The 16,960-nt window shown below is 44.2% G+C and overlaps 1 protein-coding gene across 1 annotated transcript in view; it reads right to left on the bottom strand.

The window, feature by feature from the left end:
• The window catches only part of Egf (epidermal growth factor), a 74,713-nt gene extending 62,335 nt beyond the window's left edge, over window positions 1-12,378 (bottom strand). Inside the window, exon 1 of the mRNA XM_021644986.2 lies at window positions 11,780-12,378. Within this exon, the coding sequence (XP_021500661.1) occupies window positions 11,780-11,891 (112 nt within the window). The 5' untranslated portion in view covers window positions 11,892-12,378. The remainder of the gene's footprint in view (window positions 1-11,779) is intronic.
• Window positions 12,379-16,960: the final 4,582 nt, after the last annotated feature.

Below are 16,960 nucleotides of genomic sequence, written 5' to 3'. Positions count from 1 at the left end.
AATCTCTAAGGATTAAACATGATGGATCAGCAGGCTCTAGCTCTAGGGTCGGGGTGTAAAGCTAGAAAGTGTTCCTCCATTTCAGTGGGTACCTGACAGTAGAGATACGGGAGGAATGAAGACATATCAGATCAGGGAAATTTTAACAGGTGTCACTACAGATGCCAAAGAGGATAAATTCAAAGCCTCTTCCCATATCTGTCTGTCAACACCAGCCCCCTGCACAGAGGGGAAGGGTCTGTGCTTGGTTACCGCTGAAGTTGTAAAAGCTCCGAGACACCGTTGAAGACATGAAAGGGCACTGACTGAGAGACAAGGGGCTTTGTATAAAGGTGAGTTTTTGTTGACATCTTGATTGGGTTACGAAATACCTCAGCCTACTCCCGGCTAAGGGTGTGATCCCATTTCCTGAGACAGATCAGCTGTCTCTAAAAGTCAGTGGATTAGACTCTCGATGGACAGTTCAATATTAGGAGATAGAGAAAGCAAAAAGTGGGGCCTGCTTGGCAGAAGTGGGTCACAAGAGGTACAACAGTGAGTATTCTGGAGCCCTGGCCTCGACCTCTATTGCCATTTCTGCTCCTGCCATGTGCTCTTGCTGCCATGAGGCTCCGCCTCACAGTAGCTCCTAAAACATACAGCCAAGCAAGCACAGACCAAAAACTCTGAACCTCTGACCTAAATAAATCCTTTCTCCCAAATGGGTATTCTGGACACAGCTACACAAATTCTTCCGACATACCTGTCTCCTCATGCTTTCTGGTAAGGCTCTCTGAATACCTCACAGAATTTCTCCTGACTATGGGATTATTAGATTAAAAAAAAAAAAATGAAGCCACACATGAGAAAATACTTCATTGGTGATGCAGGGCTACATGGCAGGATCTTTCCGCCGTGCATTCCCACAGCCCAGGGTTTGCTGCCTAGGTTTGTGCCACTATTTCCATGGGATCCCAAGGACTAGAATGAAGGCATGGCTTGTTTCGTAGAGGAAAGGCAGCTTACGCTTTGAGCTACTAACTTGTGGACCTCGAAGGGATACAGGCCTGTAGATTCATTGACAAGGGTCTTCTCATGATTGTGTAGCAAGCTTTTTCTAGAAATAACAATTCACCAAACACATCTGACTAATTTTTAATGCATTTATATATTGATGTATTAAATATATATTATATTTATATATTAATTATATATTTTTCTATAATAATATTACATATTATTATATATAATATATTATTATATATAATATATAATTATATTATATATATTAATATTATATATTGATGCAGGCCCCACTTTTTGCTTTCTCTATCTCCCAATATTGAACTGTCCATCGAGAGTCTAATCCACTGACTTTTAGAGACAGCTGATCTGTCTCAGGAGATGGGATCATACCCTTAGCCAGGAGTATGCTGAGGTATTTCGTAATGCCTCAATATCAATCAATACAACACTGGGTTGTTTTGTTTTTTTTTATGTTATTACATAGTTCACAGGTTGGACGACAGAGGGGAGGACATTCTAACCATTTTAACATTCCTCACCGCAGATTATAGTCCAATTCTTTGCACATAATTAGGCACTCAAAAAAACTCTTCGAGTAAATTAATTAAGTAATCAAGAAATGGGGGCTGGAGAAATAGATCAGTGGTTAAGAGTACTGGTTGCTCTCCCAGAGGACCTGGGTTCGGTTCCAAGCACCTACGTGACAGCTCACAACTGTCTGTAATTGCAGTTCTGGACCATGGGGATCCAGTGCCCTCTTCTGGCCTCTGTGGACCATGTGCATGCATCTGATGCACAGACACACACACACACACACACACACACACACACACACACAATTTTAAAACAAACAAACAAACAAAAAAAGAAATAATTGTATTTCATTTATTCGCCTGGAATTTTATCAGTAGATAAAGACTATGGTTCAACCTAGGGCAGTTATTTTAATGACAACACAGTAACAGCAATTTTTCACATTATGGTCTTATTTATTCTCTTATGATACCCTGAGCCAGACAGATTAGATATTGTGGGGCTAGTTTTGTGAACTTGAGACCAACTAAAGTCTCCTGGGCATTGCTTCCACAGGATTGCCCTATGGGCTTGTCTATGGTAAATTTTCTTAATTGATGATCAATGCAGAAGTTCTCAGGCCTCTGTGAGCAGTGCCACCTTGGGAAGGTGGAATTCTGTTAGATAAGAAAGCAATCTGAGCCTGTAAGCCCAGCACTCGGGGAAGCAGAGGCAGGAGGATCTCTGTGAGTTTAAGGCCAGCCTGGTCTACAAAGAGAGTCTAGGACAGCCAAGGTTACACAGAGAAACCCTGTCTCAAAAACCAAACAAACAAACCAAAAGAGAAAGAGAAGGATGAGGAGGAATGAAAAGAGAGAGAGGGAGAGAGAGAGAGCAATCTGAAAGCTTTAATTTAAAGAAGGCACACATCTTTAATACCAGCACAGAGTCAGGTAGACCTTTGTTCCAGGCCAGTCAAAGCAAGTTCCAGGACAGCCAGAACTGTTACACAGAGACAGCCTGTCCTGTTGGTTCAACCCCTCCCTCTCTCCTACCTCCTTTCACCCTTGGCCTCCCCCCCTCTCCTGTGTGTGCTTAGCTTGTACGAAGTGCAGAACAGTTTTATATTATGCTGACATCATACCCCTCTCTTTTTACAACCATGGTACTTAAAAGGGTACCAAGTGACTTTTTGATAATCAATGCTTTCCTCTCAGCTTACACAATAAAAATGGACTCAAGGCAGGTTAGATATAGAATCCAGGTGACTCAGAAATAATACAGAAGCTGGGAGGTTTGCTTCTAAGTCTAGTTAGTCTGTAAAGAGCTAATTTTGCTTGCTGAAAATGAATGGGTTACCACGTGATACCTGAGGAGTGATAGAGTATTATCACTCCCAAGCCAGCCACAACCAGGTCCTGCTAACTCCTAACCAAACCCATAGTCAAGGTATTCAAGTTTGCACTAGGTCCTCAGGGCCATAATGGAGGCAAAGGTCTCTGTGGTGCTCATCTTCACTTTTAACAAGATTTCTCAGTCATTTACACATGTTAAGGTCCCAAGAAGATGGTGGTGAGTGGCAGGAGAAGAGCAAGGCAGAATGTTTATTATTTGGGGAGTGGCACTTTGCATTATTTCATCAATTGGGTAGTACTACAAAAGAGGCCATCACCCCTGTCCAGAAGACACTAATCTTTGGAACAGGTGCCTGGCCACAGATCCCAGGGCCAAGAACATGTTGATTCAAGATGCTAAGGTAAGTCTTTCTCATTACAGATCTTAGCGTCTACACATCAGGCTGCATTGCTGACCCCAAACTGAAGGCTCCAGAAGGCTCCAGGAACTGTTAGTGCTTGGCATGCTGTTGTTCAGATGTGGTAAGAACTCACTGCCGAAAATGCTGTTCGAGGCATATTCCTTGAAAGGCTGCATTCTTCACCTCCGTGTTTCAGGAACTAATTATAAAGTAGGACCCTTTAAGTAAATTTTCATAACTGCATCACGCAAAAAGTGTCTACTTAATTCTGTGATAGTAGAATGCATTTGTTGCATCTGTTGGTTTCCGGCTCCTCTCCCCATCCTGAAAGCTGCAGTGAAGCACCTTCAATGCCCCACTTCTCTTGTCTGATTTCCTCCTATGCTGTCCTTAAGACCCAGGATTGTCCCCTTACCCCAAGATCATATCTAGAAAGTTTCTTTTACCACCAAGAATGGTGGTGTATAATTGGCCAAGAGTTCAGTGTCAGCCAAGGCTGTATAGCAAAAAGAGGAAGTAAGGAGGGAAGGAAACAGGGATGGAAGAGGGAGGGAAAGAGGCAGAGAGGAAGGAAGGAAAGAAGAAATGAAGGAAGAGAGGGAGAGAAAAAGGAAAGAAGTAAAATAGGAAGGGAGGAAAGAAGGGAGGAAAAGAGGGATAGAAAAAAGGAGAGAGGCAGGAAAGAAAGGAAGAAAGGAAAAAAGGAAGAAGAGAGGAGGGAGGGAGAGAGAGAGGAAGGTAAGTAAGCCAGCTCTTTTTAATGTGAAGGTAACATTCACAGACTCCAAGAGTTAAGGCATATATTGGTTTGAATATAGCTCAGTAGGAGGTCAATGTTTTAGACTGAGCTCTTGACAAACCCAAGGTGAACACTAGTTGGGAGGGCAGCAGACTCCCCAAAGATATAAGACCAACTTGTAATTGATCCTGACAATACAATAGATATGTATTTGTAAAAGCTCCCAATAATAACAACTTAAAAACAGGCAAAGGACTTAGACACTCAACAGAAAAGATGCCAGATGGATGTTAGTCCAAGAGCAGGTGACCAGTAACCCAATGTCAAAGAGCAAATTAGGCAGTCGTCATCTACCTTAATAAAATGAGGGGTCTTGACTGGGTAGTGACAGGAGAGTGGGTTCATAGGACAGGAATAAGGAAACAAATAAACAACTGGTGGGCATATATTATATGTAATATAGTCAAACTGAAGCTTGAAAGAAACAGTAATTTTTCCCCAAGGACCAAACAAGACTCTAGTCTACCAATGTCAATAGGAAGTTCCCTCTGCTATATAATCCTGGAGAACAAAATATGATGGAGAGGCTACAGAGATGGCTCGGCAGTTAAGAGCATGGCCTGCTCTTCTAGAGGAGCTGCATATGATTATCAGTACCTGAATCAGGTGGCTTATACCTAGCTGTAACTCTAGCTCCAGAGAATGTGTCCCTGGCACCCGAATGTACCTGCACTCACATGCACACACACACACATGTACAGACATACAAGCATATATAAACACATACACATAAACAAACACAATTTTAAAGCTTAAAAATCAGTCTTAATGTGATGTAAAGCAATGTCGCCCACCAGTTGTTTATCCTGTTTCTTTATTCCTGTCCTATAAACCTGCTCTCCTGCCCCTACCCAGTGAGAACCCTCATTTTAGTAAGGCGGATTAGTGCTGTATAATTTTCTTTTTGATACGGCATTGGTCATCTGTTCATGGACTAACAGACTGCTCTGGCATACTTTCTGTTAAGTGTCTGAGTCCTTTGCCAGTTTTTAAGTTGTTTATTATTACTGGAATTTAAAAAAAAATAGGTTTTATTGATACATCTTTTGTCACATAGCCATGGGCCAGTGTTTTCTCCAGCAGGACTTTGTTTTCATTTCATCATTTCATCATCACCTTCTGCAGAGCAACTTTTAAATTTTGACAAAGTACAATTCAGCATTTCTTTTGTTTTCTTTCTTTCTTTTTTAATAAATTTTGTTCTTAGTATCATTTCTCAGAACTCCTCACGTAACCCCAGGCCAAAGACACCTGCTTTTAAAAGTTTTTTGTATCTTGGGTTCAGGTTTACAGTACATTTTGAGTCCACTTTTGTGTAGACTGTGCAGGTTCGCTGTGTTGTTTACTGATATTCAAGCACCCAGACATTTAGATTTCTAAATGGTGCAACACTAATTGGTAAAAAGATTTATTTTTCCGTAAAATTGCTTTTGTACCTTTGTGAAAGATCAAATGACATGCTTGTGAATCCATATCTGGATTTTACTGTCTGTTCCATTAAGTCATGTGCCTGTCTCTTGGCCAGTTCCACAATCAAGATAACTAGAAAAAAAGCTCTTTCAAAACTGCAGCTTTGAGAAACAGTGGACTCTATTGTAATGTTCTATGCTGTAAGGAATTTTTCATTTTAAGTGAACACTTTAAATACCTCTCTGCTTTTCAACATAGATTATGCTCAAGTCTATTTATTATTTATTTATTATTAATTTATTTTTTATTAATTACAATTTATTCACTTTGTATCTCAGCTGTAGGCCCCTCCCTCATCTCCTCCCAACCCCACCCTTCCTCCCTCTTCTCCTCCCTTACCCCTCCCCCAGCCCACTGATAGGGGAGGTCCTCCTCCCCTTCCATCTGATCCTAGCCTATCAGGTCTCATCAGGACTGGCTGCATCAACTTTCTTTAAAAAACACTATGATTAGATTAAAATGGATTTATCAACATGAAGAATTAGAAAAGTTTTCCCAGGCCTAGGGAGGTGGCTCAGTGGGTAATGTGCTTGCCTAACAAGCATGAGGACCTGAGTTCAAATCCATAGACCCCACCCCACCCCACATAGTCAGATGCGGTAGTACACATTTGTAATTCCAGTCTTCCTACACCAAGGACTGTATGCCACATGTGTGCTCCCTGCCTCCCCCAATACACACACACACACACACACACACACACACACACACACAGGTTTTCCAGATGCTTTACCACACATTTTTTCCCATTAAGCCATCATCTCCCATGCCCCAAGAAAGTCTTCTTAATCCAACTTAGAACTAGGAATACTTTTTGGCAAGGAGAACCAATAAAATCATCCCACGGGTGGATTTTTAACAGTCTACTTTGGAAGTATCAGTGTGCATTATAACTTTGCAGGACATGAGCCTGGGGTCCTGAGGTGACAACAGTGATTCCCCTTGAGCTGCTGCTTCTGTGTGAACACCCACCTCTGCCTGCAGTGGAGGAAGTCAGATATACGACCTTCAAAGGCCCTTCTACCTCAGGATCCATCACCTCTGCCTGCACTGTAGGAACCAGTGCCTCCCATGCCTGATGCAGTTTGTAAGGAAGCTTAAGCCTGTGCTAAATTCCTGGATAAATATCGTTAGTCCCAACCTCTCCTTATGTTGAGATATTTCCTTCCCTTTGTGTCTCTAAGCTTCACATACTGAAATGAAACACATCCTTCAGATCTCTGTTAAAGGATGCATTTTTAAATGACATAAAATAAACAACTTCCACCAGGTGACATTGTTCAATACCCCATAGAAGATCTAGATTAATCAATGGCTTAAAATCCTTTCAAAAATTTAAGATAGAAAATTTGATGTGGGTCTTGTTTATAACTAACACAATTGCTTTTCTTTTTGTTACTTTTAAGTAACAAAATTTTAAGTAATATTCCTCAAATTGCAAATACTTGCCAATGGATACTTGTTACATAAGTGTTCTTAGACAAAAAAGATTTTTCTGTTCTGTTTTGTTTTTGAGACAGGGTCTCAGCATGTAGATGGACTGGTCTTCAACTCACAGAGATCCACCTGTCTCTGCCTCCTGAGGGTCGAGATTAAAGGCATGTGCAACTATGCTCGAACCAGACAAAAAGGGTTTTAAGACAGAGGAAGAAAAAACAATTCAAAAGTGTTAAGCCCTATTCTTCAACTCTAATTTCATTGTGCTCTGTCCCAGTCTGCTTGCAAGTGGGTTCAGGGGCACAGCTATATACATAGCTATTAAGATATACAGAAAAAATACTTTAAATGAGCGTTTTATTTGAAATGCGGAAGGCAACTGTGATTTCAGTAAGAATAAAAATATTTTGCCATCAAGGAGGGTAAAAATGACAAATAGCATCCTAGATTCAGCTCATCCCAGGGAAGTAACTGTGGCTTCTAAGTATAAGCAAAGGCACTTCTAATATGTGAATGAAATGAAACACTGCTTCTTCACTAATATACCATGTGAAAGATCAGGGCAGCCATGGTGATGCTCTTCTGATTCTCTATATCCTAGCAACTGCCTACCCACAGAAAGGGCTACCTCCTGAATGAGCGACATCCCACAGAGCTTGTGCAAAGAAGGGGGACGGAGTACAGGACAGCTGTGCTTTTCTATGAAAGGTCCTTTCTACTGTATCACCGGGGCTTTGCAAGTAAAGCAGTGGTTGTCCTGAATCTCTACCACAGGAGCAAGCTGGCTCTGAAATGCCTGCACATTCACACAATTCCAGGACAGGAAGCATCCTAGGAAATATTTGGGAAATCCAAACACTGACAGACATGAGCATGCTTAGCCTGCTTGGAGAATCAGAAAATCAAAATCAGAGATGAAAATAGATGCACAAATCCCAACTCCCAGTCTCGGAAGTCTGAAGTGATGATGGGAATAGAAGGGCCTGGCCTGTGTCAGGCTAAGAACTGAGTTTCTATACGTTCTCTAACTCCCATGACTGAAAGAAACCTTGGAAAGACAATGTTAAGGGGCAAGCCTACTAAAGGAGATATGTTTGCCAACACCATCCCATAATTGCCCTGGGAAGCTTGTAGCATGGACACAGAAGAAAATGCATTTTCAGGGAGCACGAGGGCTGTCAGAAAATGGAAATGATCCCTTCTTCTCCTCCTCCTCCTCCTCCTCCTCCTCCTTCTTCTCCTTCTTCTGCAAAAAGTTGCATTCATCTACATAGGCCTGACCCTGAGTAATCTTTTTGTCCCAGTGCCTAGCAAATGGGATAGCTGGGAAAGATTAGGAAACTGGTGGTAAAGGCTCCCTCAGTTCCAACACTAATCTACAAAAGAAATGTGCATTCTTAGCGCACCTAATATCCAAATATTACTCCTGTCACATGAGCAGTGTACACATTCCAGATGCCAGTGTGGTGTAGGCCAGGGTGGACAGATGGGGGCGATTCACCAGGACCTTCATCACTGTAACCGCTTTTATTCCTGTTTCTAGTGTTAGAAACTACAGCATAAAGAAACGACCCCTCCATTCTCTAGCTTTAGGATTGTTCAGGTTGGCAGTAAATATTAAAGCTAAAGTGAATGCTAGGCTACATCCCCAAACTGGAAAATTTCTTTCAAACCTTTAGGAATTCCTTGGAAGAAAGTGTCTTATTTCTTCAAGTGACTATGAGAGACTGAGGAACATGGCCACATTAACGCAGTGCTGACAACAATCCCAGGAAGAGGGCATCGCCAGCTTTGCTTTGTGGTGAAGAAAACAAGGCCTGCCTTTTACACGCGGCAGGACTGAGCAAGGTTTATCTGACTCAAGTGGTTACATTTACAGACAAAATGTACACAAAACACCACCCTGCAGTTTCTCTGTAGTTACATGTCAAAAGAAACGTCTAAAACTGGGTGAAAGACAAGATTTGGATCAGAAAATCGCTCTTCCTTACACATGCCAGGGGTGCCAACCAAACTTCAACACTCTCTGAAATCAGTGACCTCATTGTCTACTGCTAAAAGCCATCTACCCAGTGAGCTAACCTCCATGTCATGCCCAGACCCCTCCTACAGTCAGCTCTCTGAGGCTTGGCTTCTTCCGTGTCCGTCATTTACCAAGAACAAATAACACAGGTTTAAACGCCAGGCAGGAACAGCTTCCTGTCCAACTGACATTTGTCCTCCAGGGCTAAGAGGTTTAAAAGTTCAGAAACCACTTGCTAACAGTGTTCTTTGCTACTGTCCTCATCTTCTTTCGCTTAAATAAAAGCCAAGAAGTTGTTTGTTTTCAATCCTGATGAATGGAGAGAAAACCAAATTCTGTCTTGTTATCTTTTGGGTTGGCTGACTGGCATCCAAGCAAACAGCAACCTCAAGGCATTTTACCTGGATCTCGTTAGGTCACAAAGCATTCTTCTTGCCAGGTCAGGTCGGCCACGTAGGTGAACGGTCTCAGTGCCAATGGCAAGAGTGCAAGTAGAATTTAAGTGGGGGAAAAATAGACGATGTCACCATTTTCTATTTACAGAGGAGAAAGAAATGCTATCCTCTGGAATTCAAGGGTGACAGGGTGTGACCTAGGCAGTTTTCGACTAACCTAAGATGCAGAGTGAAGCAGAGGGTTTAAAACCATGACCTGCAAGTGATGGAGAGCAGGAAGGCAGAGGGCCACACTCTAGAGCCTATCCCATGTCACTGCATTGTTCCAAATATTTAGGCAATACAAGGAATGACCTGATCAAAGAACTTTAGTCAAGGGATGGAGCCCAAGAGGACACGTACTGGGTCAGCCACTGGGCAAGGGATATTTTACATGTTACCTCCGGACATCCCAACAGTGATCCTGAGAAACAGGTGTCATTTCCAAGGGATATTGTAAAATAGCCCAACTTTGAAGGCAACGCAAACTTGAAATCAAGATTTTTTTTTTTTTTTTTTTTTGCTTCTAAAGTCTATTTCTTCCACACTGGGACATACTCTCCCCCACGTCATTATTTCCATCCGAGCTTCCTGTCAGTCTGGTGCAAACTATCTCAGAAAAGCCCTCGGGCCCACCCCTCCTCCTGCCACCCTTCCCCCCTCCCACCCCTCCCACCTGAGTGGGCAGGAGAACAAGGCAGAGGAATCACCCACTGTCCCTGAGGACCGAGAGCCATGCATGCCGGCCGGATCAGTCCTTCAATTTCTTCCTCTTGTAAGTTCTGCTCGTGACTCGTCTCTTCGGGCACCAGCTGCATGACTGGTTCCCACCAATGCCCCTCACTAACGGTTCAGGGGGCAGGACCTGACTCTGATCACTTTCCAGCTATTCCAGGGCATGTCCTCCACCCCGGTGACATTCCACTCCACACAATCCAGCTTGTGGCCAAGAGTTTTCTTGTCTGTCTCCAAGAGCTAATGGCAAAAAGGGGGTCACTTCTGTCTTTTATCAACTCCGGTCTGAGGTTATTTATCTGGCATCATGTGACAGAAAAAAGCAAGAATTTACTAAGTATATGAAAGTGCCCTCAGTCTTGAGGATGTATTCATAACTAGCAATCATTCCTTCCTTCAAAACCTCAGAGCTCTCCTCTGCAATTTCTGTGAATGCTTCCTGGTAACACTCTGGGCCTGTGAGCAAAAATCCCCCATTTCCCTATGTGCAATTTCTCGGAGCTATCTAGTTTGGAGGTCTGCACAGCAGCAGCCGGGCTCTTATTCCCAGGATTCTCTGTTATCTATCTTCCCGAGGCTTCTCTTCTGAAAACGTAATGTGTTTTCTTTAGTCTGCTTTATTTATGCATTTATTTATTTTGGAAGTCAGACCATACGGTAAAAAAGCAAGATGATAAGAAATGAGCCAAACCTGGTGGTCAGTCAACCTGTCATCTCTGCACTTGGGAAGGGCAGTGAGTTCCTGGGCAAGTCTGAGCTACAGAGTGAGACACTGTCTCAAAAATATGGATGGAAAAAGAAAGATGACGAGAAAGGATTTCCAGGACAGTGCGGGACCCTTGGGTCAATGAAGTGTCTTCCTCGAGGACACAGCAGTCTAAGGACTCACCCTCTGAGTAAAGAATGAACAGTGAGAAAATGTGTCCAACCGGAATGTTAGTTTCCTTAATATGCAATCAGAAAAAAAAAAAAATTCCTCTTGGAGTTTCTAGGAGAGGCGCTGGGGCTCGTTTTTTCCCTGTCATCTCTCTGCAGTTTGCAAAGTCACAGTGCACCTGTTACTAAGAACCCGAGAGCTGTGTCAGAGCTTCAGAGTCCAGGCGATCACACGGGAGGACCAAAGGCTGAACTTGAGCCTGGTTTGTGTTTTTGTTTAAACCAAAACCAAACCAAACCAAACCCCCCTCTTAATTGACTTATGGCCATTTTCTGCCACCCAGATATCAGAAGGAAGGCTTTTCAAAACCTGTAGGGCCAACTGCTACCATATGCTTCCCCAGTTTCTAATGCGGAGCTGATCAGCTAGGTGTTACCGGCTCCCCGGGCTAAAGACTGAGGTTTACAGGGGAAGAAATACTCAGCTGGTTTTAAATGAGGCATATTCGCTCCTGCACAGAACAGTGGAGAACGGTGACGTTTTATAATTGGCAGCATCTGACCTCTACCAGGATACACACTCACACTTCAGAATACACAATGTAAGCAAACACGCACACCCAAAGTCGGGGGGTGGGGGGAACGGTGGCGCACGGGTGTACGAGGTAGAGTGAGCAGATGCCTGGAGGCGTTGTCCCCCGAGGGTGGGCTCCTGTTCTTGGATTACTCACCTGCACAAATGGAAGTCCGGCTTCCTGGCCGACAGTTCCCAAGCTGTTGTGCTGTGGCGCTGACTACGCTAATCTTTAAAACCACCAGCAGGAAGGTGAGCGAGGGCAGCATGGTCTCCGTGGTTCTAAAGTCAACAGACGGTGACTTAAATTCCTAGAGCACAGAGCAGGAGAAGTCCACGTGTCGGACCCCCAGAGCTTCCAGCCAGGTCGGCCTTCGGCCCCGGGGCATCTTTTATTTCCCTTTATTTCGCTGTTTTAATGCCTCTTCTCAGCTCCTTCTCCCCCTCTGAGAGCCTCTGAGTGCAGGCTGAAATGCTCCGGGAGAGAGTTCTTTATCTCACTTTTTTTTTCTTTTGGACAGCAATAAGAAATACCTGACACCCTTATGACAAATTTCACAGAGCCTGAGAGCGCTGGAGGCCTGCGGGTGACTGATTTCTCGCTGTGACAGGCACAGCCAGGCAAAGACTCAGAGAGATAGGAGAAAGCAAAGAATTGATGGAAAGTTCCAAGCTCCGCCGGGATGAGGGATGAGGCTAAATAAGAAATATGCAGATAGGATTCCTTCCGGAAAGCGCTTCTCTTTTTGGAACCCAGAGAGACTCCCCTCTCCCTTTTAAAGCTCCTCTGGCCCCACCCCCTCTCCTTTAGTGACACTTGAGCAAGCTGAAGAGCCTCTTTGCAAACACCCATGCAGGCAATTCCACGGAGCGGAGCGGAGCAGCAAGGCAGGGGCAGAGAGGAGATAACTGCCACTCACTATAACTATTCAGGGCAGAGAAGGTGAAGGAGCAGTTAGGGGGTACGGAGCAGAGCTAATGGTTCGAGGGACCTGCTGAGGACCACTTATGTCTGCGAGTATCTCGAAGAACAGAGAGGAAACCGAACCACGCATTTAAATGAAAGGCGAATAACACTGTTGACAATTCAGATTTATCATAATTGGTCATTGCCGTGAGGAATGTCAAGGAGAGCTTGCTTTCAGCTCATCATTTGAAGGAAATGTCAACAGCAGCTCACAGTCCTGGAGCTTAATCTTATTTCTCCCTCCTGTATATTTTATAGTGGAATTTGTAAGATTATTCTTTCCGTCTGGAAGGGAAAGCCCTGCAGCTAAGTGAAGAGATACAATGTGCACAGATACTTTTTCTTTCAGCACCAGTGTAATAAAAGCTCACCAGGGGCCGGGAGTGCAGGGAAAGGAGTGGATTCTTAGGAGTTAGCTGTATTAGAAAAAGAAAATAGAAGACAATAGTGTAAAAGATGGGGCGTGGGGGTGGGGAGGCGCCCTGAAAGCAGAGGTGCAGCTCTTTCTCAGGTGACTCAGGCCGTCTTTTCGCATCTCGGTGACAGAGAACAATAGTTTGGCTCTCCCCTGGCTGTCTCCTTAGGCACCCTCTACATGGACCAAACCACTTCAAGAATACACTCAGTACTCCCAAACCTCCAGTCCTGGCCACCCATTTACATCAGACTTGATGAACAATGAGAATTCCGCTAGTTTCCTTCATCCTGGACGTTCCTTTAAGATCCCCTGAGGTAGGTTCCAAATTCAAGTGTAAAAGCAGCGAAAGCCTTCTCTCAAAAGCAACAACAGACATGCGGGCATGTACATACTCATTATAGAGAACATCCCCACGCCCTTTGCCCGGGCTTAATTAGGTTCTGACTATTTTTTCAAAGACGAAAGGTTAAAACTGTTTCTCAAATTCCAGCCACCCTATTCCAGGCAGTTCTGACTCTGTGCAAGGAGAAACAGACCCTGAAGGGGCAACAGAAGTCACGTGGATGAGTGTACAGAATGTTTCAATTGCCTTCTAGACTCACAGAGACTCAAGAGGAAGAATGAATGTCCTACAAATAACCTATGCCGGGTATTTCAAATCCAGCAAATTCCCAGACCACCCACAATTACCCAGATAGTAAAACCACCGAAGTGAGCGACCCAACCACAAAGGGCTTCCAGAGGTGTATAGAAAGTCCACATTCTGACTTCCGGCTCTGTTAATAAGGCTCTGTGGTAAGGAAGAGGATTTGTAGTCCTTTATAGTAAGGGCTTGCTGAGGTTGATGGTCAACAGCCCTAAAGAAGAATGTGGAAGCTTGAGGCAGAGAATGTCAGTCACCAAGCATTCTGGGGAGCAGGGGACAGAAGAACAAAAGGACTGGCAATGAACAGCAAGCAGGGACAGTGACTCTCTGTGTAATAGTTGGGAGCCTTGGGTAGGAAATATAAAAGGAGAAAGCCATGGTGACAAGAAGATGAAGGATGAGAATGGAAAAAGAAAGCAGTCACTTATTTATCAGATTTGTAGGTGCTGAGGGACATGTGGGGGTGGAGGGAACCCTCAGGCAGGTCTGTAACCTCAATGGCAAGGGCATAGCTCGAGGGGCTTTTCAGTGTGGGGAGGCAACAGTGGCTAAGAGAAGGGAGCTGTGACAGCGAATCTATGTTTCTATGTGCTAGCAATTATTCTGAGTCTTCTGAGGCATGCTCACCACCACCATGCCACCAACAGACAAGACAGGGCTTCCTCTGGGCATGTGCTTTATTCGTGTCACCTCTAACCATCAGCATCACCTTGCCAAGGCATTAATCTTATTGTATCACATCACCAGTTTAGGTATGGAAGATCACTCATATCTACGGGGATGTGAACCCCGAAGTTTTATTCTTCCCTTCTTCCACGGCACCACTGACTTGAATGAACAGGCAGAGATCACCAAAAGGAAGGACAGAACTTAGATTACTCAGCCTATGACTGCAGAAACCAGAGGTGACAGGTCATCCGTCTTAGTAAAATGACTATGAGCACTTAGCAAGCTACTTACAGAAATAATGCTGCGGTCCATTGAGGCATGTCCCCCGTGGACTTGGATATTTGAATATTTGGTCCTCAGTTAGTGGCATCATCCAAGACGTGTGGCCTTGCTGAAGGAAGTACTCCATTAGAGGTGGGCTATTCGTCGGGGTTGAGATGTGGTCCTTCAGCTTCCTGCTCCTGATGCAGTCCCTGCTGTAATTGCCATGGCTCCCCGTGATGAACTCTTACCCTCTGGGAGTCCAAGTCAACCCTTTCTTTTGTAAGTTACCTTCGCTCTGGTGTTTTATTACATCAGCGTACAAGTAACTAATATAGAAGATGACAGCAGAGAGTGAGCTATTGCTGGGAAGAACCTGACCGTGTTGATTTTTGGAAGATTGTGGGAGACTTTATGATGTTAGATTAGATAACTGGTTGAATTCTGTAAGCAGAGCTTAAAAGCCAATTCTAGTAAGAACCTGGACTGCATTGCTAAGAGTAACACAGACTGTGAAAACCCAGCTTCAAGAGATCTCAGAAAGAAGCAAGAATTTTAACAGCAACTGGGCTAGAGACCAGTCAAATGCTATTTGGCAAAGAATCTGGTTGTTTTCTGCCTTTGTCTTGAGTACTTGACTAAGTTTAAAAGTAGCAAACTAATTTCTTTGATGGAAACAATTTCCATCAAAGACTGCATACTTTTGAGTCTGTGATGTGGTTATTTTTGACCCTGTTTATGCAGAACTACAATGAAAAAGAGCAAGCGGGGCAGAAGGAAATATTAAATGTATGGTTTTGGGGGGAAAAAGGAACACTAGGAAGCTCAACGCTTGTGCTGGAAAGGAGACTGTAACTGTTAAGGAGATTGATTAGTGCCATTAAGGAAGATGCTATTCTGCCCTGGAACCAAGGGAGTGAGGTTCTCAAGGCATCACACCCTCTGCACACGCTTCCAAGGCGTGCTCCAGGAAATAAACTGAGCAGAAGCACTGCAGCTAATGTAATGTAAGGGGACCAAGATCCATCCCAAGCTGGCTGTCACACTCGGTAGTGTCATCTGTATGGCGCTGGCTTTAGAGGCATGAAAGGCTTCAAGAGTGAAACAGTCACGAATTTTTCCTCCCCAGTTTCAGAGGGCCATTGAGGCTAGGCAGAACGTGGTGGTGGTGGTGGTGGTGGCAGCCTTCCTGTGTGAAGTCCCTGAGATGGCAAGGAACTGGGAAAGGCCATCGCATAAAGATGTGAAAGTGAAGCCTGTGTTGCAGTGGAGACCCCAAGATGGTGGACATCCTGGGGTTACGAAAAGTCTCCTCAGGATTCCTGCAGGCAAGGGGTGGAAGTAGCCCAAAAGAGAGATGTGTGTTGCAGGAAGAAAATGACAGTTTATGTCAGCTTGACACAGCTGGAGACCTCTGAAAGGAGAGGACCTCAATTGAGAAAAATAAGATTGCACTGGCAGGCAAGCCTGTAGACCAGTTTTTTAAATTAGTGATTGGGGTAGAGCAGAAAGGGAAGCTATTTAAGGGAGCAACACAGAGAATGAGGAGAGATGAGGCAGTTTTGCTGGGAGAGATTTAGACAGAGGTTGAATGAGAGAACAAGCTAGACACAGGTGAAGACAGAATGAGCCAGGAGATTAGAACAGATACTGGAGTTAGTTTGAGGCCACGTAGAGCAATTTAGAGGCTGAGAGAAAAGCCAGATTAAATAGGTTAGCTGGGAGAAGAATGTGAGCCAGAACAGCTGAGCCGAACCAACCAGCTGTGACCTCAGAAAGAACTAGAAAGGGTTAGCATGTTAAGTTGTAAGTCTCGGAGGCAGCAAACATTCCAGGCCTAGGTTAGATTGCACAGACATTAGACGCTTCCAGAATTAGGCCTAGGTTAGCAGACAGAGGCAGTAAACCTCCAAAATAACAACCGAAACAGGAGAATAAAAGTTCCTTTTACAGCTCAGGCTATTGTGGGTGGTGCCAGCCCTGGGCTAGTGCTGCTGGATGCTCTAAGAAAGCAGACTGAGGGCTGGAGAGATGGCTCAGTGGTTAAGAGCACTGTCTGCTCTTCCAGAGATCCTGAGTTCAATTCCCACCAACCACATGGTGGCTCACAACCATCTATACCCTCTACCGCCCTCTTCTGGCGTGCAGGTGCACATGCAGATAGAGCACTGAAGTAAAATAAAATAAATAAATAAAATCTTTAAAAAAAAACAAAGAAAGAAAGCAGACTGAGCAAGTGTTCCTCCATGGCCTCTACATCAGCTCCTGGGGTTTCAGTTTTCCACTGGGCTTCAGTTCCTGTCTTAGCTTCCCTCAACAGAACGGGATTCAGGATATGGAAGCCAAATAAACCCTTTCCTCCCCAAGTTGCTTTCGG

This window comes from Meriones unguiculatus, chromosome 10 (assembly GCF_030254825.1).
Source record: "Meriones unguiculatus strain TT.TT164.6M chromosome 10, Bangor_MerUng_6.1, whole genome shotgun sequence".
Taxonomy (NCBI): Eukaryota; Metazoa; Chordata; class Mammalia; order Rodentia; family Muridae; genus Meriones; species Meriones unguiculatus.
The sequence above is the reverse complement of the archived record's forward strand: the minus strand, read 5'-3'. Positions and strand labels throughout refer to the sequence as shown.